At 42.3% G+C, this 9,155-nt stretch overlaps 1 protein-coding gene across 1 annotated transcript in view; it reads left to right on the top strand.

Annotated features, from left to right (window-relative positions):
- SGIP1 (SH3GL interacting endocytic adaptor 1) overlaps positions 1 to 9,155 on the top strand; it is a 244,580-nt gene that overhangs the window by 134,381 nt on the left and 101,044 nt on the right. Inside the window, exons 8-10 of the mRNA XM_074220587.1 lie at positions 410 to 419; positions 3,433 to 3,564; positions 4,359 to 4,534. Coding sequence (XP_074076688.1) covers positions 410 to 419; positions 3,433 to 3,564; positions 4,359 to 4,534 — 318 coding nt within the window. The remainder of the gene's footprint in view (positions 1 to 409; positions 420 to 3,432; positions 3,565 to 4,358; positions 4,535 to 9,155) is intronic.

Below are 9,155 nucleotides of genomic sequence, written 5' to 3'. Positions count from 1 at the left end.
CCCTTGGGCAATAAGTGCCTTTCTAATAGGCATTTCTTAATCACAAGCTTGTAGTTATCACATTATTTCTTGTCCTGCCCTAACTTAGCCTTCTTCTGAAAAAGGTCAATGTGACTTCAAAATGGATTTGACCTTGATCTGCTGAAGACCCTTCTTGCTTTGCTGCCTCACTTTCTGACATTCCCCAGGTGCCACTTGGCCCTTCTCATTCATCCCAGTCACTTCCTGGTACCTTCCTTCATGTTCCCATCCAGTAATTCGAGCACTTTCCATATTGAAATGACATTCTACCGCCACATTCATATTTTGTGTTTCTTTCTCTGGGTCCATATTAGATCATCCCTAGTTGACATGGGTTCCTTGATGGCCATTTTAACTTTTTGCCTTTTCCTTTCTGTCCCTTATATAGCTCTTTGCAGGTATCAACAGAACCCCAAGTCTGAATTCAAATTGGTGTGACCCATGTCGCCTAATCTTGGTCTGCCTCAGTTTCTTCATCTATAAAATATAGATAATAATAGTACCTACCTCCCAGAGTGGTTGTAAAGCTCAAATAGGATAATCTTTATAAAGTGCTTAGAAGCCCAGGACCTATTAAACTCTCGAGACATATTAGATATTATTCTTATTACAAAGTAGTGCTGAATAAACATACACTCATCCTGTTCAAAGGCATTGACCACCTTTTGCATCAAGACTATGCCTGCCAGTCAGTAGGCATTTATTAAGTGCCTACCGTATACTAGAATGATTCAGTCCCCTTGGTTCGAGGAAGGCGCCACCTCTTATTCAGTTCTACTCAACAGTAAACAGCACCAGAGTGATATTGGAGTAGACAACGTTCACAGAGTTTTCCACTTGACTTCATTTCACCAATTTTGATTCCTCTCGTTATTACTGTCAGTGAGGCAAGCGCTAGGGCCTGAACTGGAATGAGAAATTGTGCCAAAAACTTGAAATCAGAGGGCCTGAGTTGGAATCCTGGCTTTAGACATTGCCCTTCCATGTGAACCCAGACAAGTCAGAACACTTTTGTATGCCTCAGTTTCTTTATCTGTAAAATCAAGGAACTTGGATGAGATGACCCTCCAAAGTACTTTCCTTAAAGGGCTAAATCCATGAAGCTTTGTGTGTTTGCTTCCCTCTAAGCAAAACAACCCTTCTGGTCTTTTCCTGTTTTTGTTTTTGTAACCAAAAAGTATCCCAGTGAAACCGTTTGCTCTGAAATGTTATTTAGTCCCAAATGCTAATCAGGCCCCATAGAACTTTCCTGCACCAATTATGCATTAAATACCAATTATCCTAAGTAATAAGGAGATTTTCTTCTCAATAAATTGTGGCATCAATATTGAAAAGCTCAGAGCTAATTGGGGGAAAGTGGTGAGCTGGAGCTTGCTAATGTCTGGGCTTCTAGGTAAAGGATTAAGTCACATGACCCCCCTCATATCCTTTGCCTCAGTGCTGCTTATTGGCAAGGGATGAAAGCCAAAAACGATCATTCTTCCTCCTCCCCCTCCCCTTCCTCCTCCCCTTTCTCTTCTCATTGCCCTCCTATCTCCTCTCTCTTTCCTCTTCTGCCTCCTCCCTCCTCCCCTCTTCTCCCTTCATTCTCCCTCCTCCCCAACCTTTGTCTCTTCCCCTCGTTCCTCCTCTTCCTCCCCCCCTCCTTCTCTTCCCTTCCCCTGTTCTTTCTCCTCCTCCTTCTCCCTCTTCCCCCTCCTCCTTCGTCATCCTCCCCACCCTTCCTTCTCGTTCTCCTTTTCCTTCCTTCCCAGGCTCCTGTCCTCCTCCTTCTCCCTCCCCCCCTTTCTCCCCCCTCCTCCCTCCCACTAACACTTCTCCTGCCCTACTTCTCGGTACTGGTAGGCTTGATGATCGGGTCAGTCCAATTCAGAATCGCACCTGGACTTGACTATGAAAGGCGGACCATACTGGTTGGCAGGGAAGGATCAGGGCCCATCTTGAGCACTGCTACTCTACATTTGTCTCCCAACATCCCTTTTTTAAAAATATGAAGGAATTTCCATGGTCGCTTCAAAAAAAAGTCATGGAACCAGAAGACCTGGATTCAAATCTCATTTCTAACACTAACTACTTTTTGCTTTAGTCATACAAATTCTCCAAGTTTCACTTTCTTCATCTGAAAAATGAAAGCTGCTAAGGACTCTACAACTTTAAAATTCTGTGATGTTCATGAATTTGCTCCTGTTCCTTACTATCTTGAGAGACCCAGGTAATCAAAGGAATTCAGGGTGCTAGGGGGCCTTGGCCTCCATCTAGCTTAGGTTGTACCAGAATAAGACACTGGACCAAAAACTACGCACTTATTTAGGAGGAGGATGGGGACAGGGGAGAAAAGGAGAATCCCATCAGCAATTAGACCAAGAGGCCCATATGGCATATGTATTTGTATCAAGGCCAACCCTGCCCTCTCAAACCCACACTTTAATAGATGTGTATGTGTGTGTGTGTGTGTGAATGCATACATACCCAGATATGCGTTTTTATTCAATTGGTATCCATTGTGTCCAACTCTTTGTGACCCCATTTGTGTTTTGTTTTGTTTTGTTTGCAAAGACCCTGAAGGGGTTTCCTATTTCCTTCTCCAGGCCTTTTTACATACATCCATACATGCCATGCATGCATACACTCACACATGCATGCATATGCATTGCTGTTTAGTTCTCTTCTGTTAGATCCAACTCTTTGTGACCCCGTTTTTTGGATAAAGATACTGAAGTGGTTTCCCATTTTCTTCTCCAGGTTTTTTTATATACATGCATATACACTGTTGTTCAGTTGTTTTCCATTGTGTCCAACTCTTTGTGACTCCATTTGCATTTTTCCCTTGGTAAAGATACTCGAGTGGTTTCCCATTTCCTTCTCCAGGACTCTTTTTAGCTGGGGAAACTGAGGCAGGGAGAGATTAAATGATTTTCCTAGGTTCACATAGACACACAATAAGTGTCTGAGGCCAGATTTGAATTCATATCTTCCTGAGTCCAGGCCCAGTACTCTATCTGCTGTGCCACCTATACACATGCATAGATCTATTGCAAATAAATATGGAAAATAAGGTAATTTCTGGAAAAAAACTAATAGCAAGAAGACTCAGTAAAAGTTTCATGGAGCAATTGATACTTGAGCTAAGCCTTAGATGGACTCATTTAAGTCTTAGAAATGCCCTAGAAGATGGGGTATTTTGTCTCTTTTTCTAAATGAAGAAACTGAGGCCTTGAGAGATTCTGTGATTTGGGCAGGGCCACCCGGTTCATAATGTCAATGGAGGCATTTGGACCCAGGTATTCTGTAGGGAGATTCAGCATCACTTCTAGACTACCTACTAGAGATACACTTTCTGCTTCCACTCACCTCTTCCTGCAAGGTTACATCTGCTTAGCATGAGAGAGAGGTGATCATCTCTGTAATTAGCCTTGGCTGAGAGGATGCAAACAGGAGAAATCAGTGTGGAGTGTCATTTTGACTCGGTGTGCGCTTGTGTTTTGCAGAATTCTCCTGAGTTGGATGAAGAAGGCTACAGCATCAGACCCGAGGAACCCGGCTATATCCTTGCCTTCTGATTGCTCCCATTTTAGTCCCTTTTCAATCAGTGAGGGGATGTGTGGAGGCTTGGACGAAGCTGTTGAAATCATTTTCCCGATCCTTAACCCAGCATGTAGTAGGTGCTCAATCGATGCTTCTGGACTTGCCTTGATGGCAGGGAGGATAGAGAGGCAGCACTTCACTAGCAGGCATGAGCTCTGTTCTATTCATAGCAAAGCATTTGCAGAGGAAAAGGGAGTGCTGAGAAACAATGGTGTGAATCTCACGTCTCAGCCCTTCTATTAGAAATAGCTGCCGTCAGATTCTTTACGACTGTCGGCAAGGACTCCCCTCAGATGCCCTCCCCCAAGACTTGGGCACCTTTCAGTCCAGTCTAGTCCATCAGGGCAGCCATCAATTACCCTTCCTTTTTGGTACAGTCGGGCTGTCCTGAGTCTGTCCATAATCAACACAAGACCAACCAAGGACTAGATGAATAGAAGGACTCTGGGAGGATGACTTAACTCCCCCTATGAGTGCTGGCCACCACCTCCTTTGTTATTGAGCACCTTAGCGAGTGAGAGACCAAGGACTTGCCCAGGGTCACACAGCCAGAATTCAAGTCTTCCTAGACTTAAGAGCAACTCTCCATTCACGACTCCTAGAAAACAACAGCAAGAGCCAATCTTTATGTAGTGCTTTGAACAGTTTCCATGTTGTCTTTCAACAACAACGTAAGTCCATGAGGTGAGTTGTTCTATCATTCCATCTTATCATCATTGCGCAGAGTCGTGTTGTCTTTAACTGTGGTCTACCTACCAAAGGAAAGCACTTTTATTCTTCAAGTGAATCCGAAGAGGAAGAAGAATCACACAAGAAGTTTAATATTAAAATTAAACCTTTGCAATCGAAAGACGTCCTTAAGAGCGCAGCCACTGTGGACGAGCTGAAAGCATCGATAGGCAACATTGCTCTTTCTCCATCGCCAGTGGTGAGTATCCCCACTCTCTGGAAGCCTTCCACAGGCTTGGAGAAAAGGAAGAGTGCAGTTCTATGTTCCACAAGTCTCGGGTGGTTGGAAGGGATTTTGTGATGTGTGGGATGTGTGGGCATGTGTGAGGATGATGTGTGGTAGGTCTGGTGTGTGGTAGTTGTATCTGGTGTCTGGGATATGTGTGATGTGTCTGATGTGTGGTAGGTGTTGTGTTGTGTCTGGGATATGTGTGGCATTGTGTGGTGTATATACATATGGTATGGGTATAATTCTAGTACATGAAATTTGTGTGGGGGTGAGTGACATGTATGTGTAGGTATATGGCCTGTAACCTTTATGATGTGTTTGTGTGTGTAATGTATAGTATGTGGGATATGTGTGTCTTAAATGTGCTACATGTAGGGGAGGGTATTCGATGGGGGATTGGTATTGGAAGTCACCATTTTGAGACAAGATATAAACATTAGCAAAGAGATCTCAGTGAATGTGAGGGCCCTTCCTGCCACCAGGAGAACTGTTGTGTGGGGGGACTGACTGGATAAAAAGATTTCCTTGCTTGGTTTCCTGTGGGTGCTAAAACAACAGTAAGAACACCTAGCCAAAGTTGCTTTGGAACCAATATTTGCCATTAGTAGGAAAAGGAAACTCACACCTTTTCCACCCTCTTTTTTTTTTCTTGTCTCCTTTTTTTCAGCACCTCCTAATTTTTCTTTCTTCAGTCTTGAGGATGGCAGTGGGGGTGGGGTAAGAAAAGACAAAGAAACAGATTTAATTTATAAAACCTTTTTATAATGGTAGACATTCCCTTACTCATCAGAATAATTATGCATCAACAATAAAGTCCCAAAGATCTGACTTTCTCTAATATTTTATTATTATTATGTATATGGTCTCCTCATAATCATCCAGTCTCAAGTTTTTTCTTGCTTATTTTGTAGCTAGAAATCTCCCCCCCCCACATACCATCCCCACCAGATATTCTGAAATCACTTATTTGCATGACTGACCTGTATATTTTCCTGCAATGCTGACCTTCCCCTCCATCGTTGCCGATAGGCTAAGTTCTTTTGCATTTCATATTAATTTCTCAGAAGAGATTGTTAGGGCTCTCCATTGTTTTCTTCTAAAAATGACCTAAAGAGGAGATCAACTGAAAAAAAAGGTCTTCTCAATGTCTTCAGAGATGGAGACACTTTCTGACATGTTTCAATGGACCAAGGACTCTGTACAAGGGACTGTTAGAGAAATGTCCTTACTCTCATGAAGGGTGGGGAATAATCCCAACCTGTCCTTGGAAAAATCTTGTTTCTAGTTTGCCTAAGATGATACAAATTCATAAAGACCACTTTATTCATAACTTGCAAAATCTACTGATAGTATCCATCATATTTATCCGCCAACATGAATCCTGTCTAGGTGGTCTAAGCAACTGATAACTCACTTTGTGAAATCCTATTGGCATTTTCCCCTCTCTTCCTTGAAAACTAAAAAGGAGGACCTGTGTAGCATGAAGGAATCATTTCTGAGGTTTAATTCAGTTCATGTAAAATAATCTGTGCTATCAATTACTTCTGATTGGAGATATATATATATATATATATTGGAGAGAATATTCTAGAAGAATTTTTACTTTCTTAAAATAACTTGTAGATGACCAAATAGTTTCTTAAAATAGTTCCTAGGTAGCCAATGGTGGCAAGGAGCTTCCTTTTTATTTTGCCTTAGTTTATGATGGCCCTAAATAGGCATTAAAATGTTAATGAGAAAATAGGAAATGAATCAAGTAACTCAATAGGCATTGCTGTCTCTGGTGAGTGGGATGAAAGGAGGCAGCATCGTTGTGAAAACATAGGCAGTTACTTATCTCTCTGGATAAGAGCTCCCTTCTAAAACTAGGAGGCCGTAACTAAGATGGTAGCTTTCGTTTTGGAAAACCGTGGCTTCCTTTAGAATGAGCAATATGGAATGGTGGAAGGAAAACTGACCTTGAGAGTCAGATGGTTTGGGTTCAAATTATAATTCCATCACTCCCTGTGACCTTAGGCAAGTCACATCCTCTGTGGGCCTCAGTTTCCTTCTCTGTAAAATGAGAAGTTGAACCAAATGGTCTCTAAAGTTCCTTCCCATATTTGAGTCTTTATATAAATGATATCTGGTGTTTGTGTGGTAGGAGAGCCCAAAGTAGTCAAAGAATGATGAAGTCCCGGAACCCAAGGATTCTGACTAGCTGCTTGGTTTCATGAGGAAGGAAGAAATGATTTCAGCAAATCTCCAGGTTCTCTTCTGACCATGTAAAGAGAAGTGGGAAGACTGGCATAGTCTTTAGCTACCAAATTATGAGAAGCATAGACACACCACCACAAAGCTCCACAGACTAGGAGAGATAATAGGACATTTTTTCCCTATCACAGAAGCTGCTGTATTTGCATTCAATGGAAATACAGCACCTGCTCAGAGGCCTAGAATTGCCAAGGCTGGATATATAAATAGCTTAAACTGAGTGTCTGATTCCCGGCTCTTTTATTATGGATCAGAGAGAGATTTTCACTTAGGAGCATTTGAATTGATTCGATAACTCAACTTTGGCATATTCATTCATGGTGTAGGTCTTTGGTTTCCATTATCACGCTCGAGCTTTTTGATTTTAATAGCTGCCTTCATCCAGTGAATGCTGAAGGCATAGTCAAACAGAGGTTAGCCTGTTATTTCTGTTGTCAAGGGAAAAGTTCAATGGGGGAGTCACTGTTTGTTGGGTTCTGAGGGAAGCAGGGGCTTTGAGGCCCTATCAGAAATTGAGAACTGGAGATTAAGATTCAGAAACCCTGAATTCCACTTTCTAAAGTGTCCTAGAATGCAATATGATACAAGGAAAAGATGACTTTGGAGTGGAAGGATGGCATCTTAAGACCTATGTGATCTGGAACAAGCCACAACTTCCACAGGGCTCAGTTTACTCATCTGTAAAATGAAGGTATTAGAAGAGATGCCTTCTTGGGTTCTCTTCAGTTCTGTATTCTCTCAGGGACTCAGTTTTCATATCTATAAAATGGGGCTTGATTGCTCTAAGATTTGGTACCTTCCAACTCTAAATCTATGACTTTGGAGTTACACAGCCTAGATACAAACCATCCTTCTAACACTACAGAAGACCTGCCTCTGGTGCTGTTTTCTCATTATGAAGTGAAGAGGTTAAAACAGTCTCTGAAATCCCCCTCTAAATCTGTAGCTGGGAACCTAAACTTTTCCTTGTTCTCAGTTTCTTCATCTGTAAAATGAGAGTTGGTCTGAATGATCCTTGAAGGGCCTCCCAGTTCTTCGTCTCCAATCACTTGGTAGGATGATAGAGCTTGCTAACAGTTGGAATGTAACTAAGACTTCATAGGATGCTAGAGCTCTTAGAGACCATCTCTTTCAAGTCTCTCACTTACCGAAAAGGAAACTAAAAAAAAAGGCAGTTTACCATGTCCGGTGAATGGGTACCCTTTTGTGAAGGTCTTCAAGAAGAGAAAGGGTATCTTCTTCTTCTAAAAATGAATTGGACCAGATGAGGAATCTTGCTGAGGTCCCTGGTGATGACTTAGAATCAGGAAGACCCATGTTCAACACTCACTCTTTGATGAATCCCTGCCAGTCACTTTTAGCCTCAGTTTATTCATTTGTAAATTGAGCGTATTGGACTGAATGCCCTCAAAAGTCTTTTCTAAAAAAAAAAAAACCTAAAAAAAGGTCTTTTCTAGCTTGAAATCTATGGGTTTTTTTTTTTTTAAAATCATAGCTTTGTTTTTCTAAATATTTTAAGGAGGTTCTAATTTGGCCAGTAGAATAGCTCCCAATCTTGAATGAGTGGATAAAAAATGTGTGAAGTGCTTTTGTCCAGACATGATCCTAAGTACTGGAGATACAAACAGAAAAAAGAGAGACAGTTACTTGAATCGGAGAGCCAATACAGAGACATCCTTTAGTTGAGTCAGTAGGGCAGATGATTTTGCAAGGAGGCTGCCAGTCCAGGAGCAGGGCAGTTAAGAAGACCCCGAGAGCCTTGGGGAGGTGACAGCAGCAAGGATCCTGGGAAGACTTGGGTGATCTTCTAAATCACCAAGACCAATAGAGTCGTTGGTGAATCCCACCTCGTTCAAGCTATGTGAACATTGAAGCAGCCTGGTTCTGGCTCTAGGAGGGGGTGGCATTCCCTCTTGACGCTGGGGGAAGGCCTTCCTTCCTTCCTAAAGATCAGGAGAGGCAAGAGGAAAGTGTTCTGAGCTTGGCGGACAGTCAATGCCAGTATGCTGAGTCTAGAGATGGGGTGTCAAGCTTGAGGAATGGGCAATTATTGCTAAGTAAAGTGTAAGATAGCTGAAGGGTTAGGAAGGGGACAGATTATGAAATGACTGACTTGATATTTGGTTCCAGATGTAATAGGAAGCTGCTGGGGCTCCATGAGCAGCAGACATGGCTCTGTGAGCAGAGGGCAACATGATCAGACCTCTAATTTAGAAAAAAAAATTACTCGGGCAGTGTATATACAGACACACACTCACAGCTACAGACATCTACCTGGAGCTATGGCCAAGCAAGGCTATTAAAGATAAGTCTCTAGAAGCAGCTAGATGATACAGGA

This window comes from Macrotis lagotis, chromosome 2, assembly GCF_037893015.1.
Source record: "Macrotis lagotis isolate mMagLag1 chromosome 2, bilby.v1.9.chrom.fasta, whole genome shotgun sequence".
Lineage (NCBI taxonomy): Eukaryota > Metazoa > Chordata > Mammalia > Peramelemorphia > Peramelidae > Macrotis > Macrotis lagotis.
This window is presented reverse-complemented; position numbering and strand designations above follow the sequence as displayed.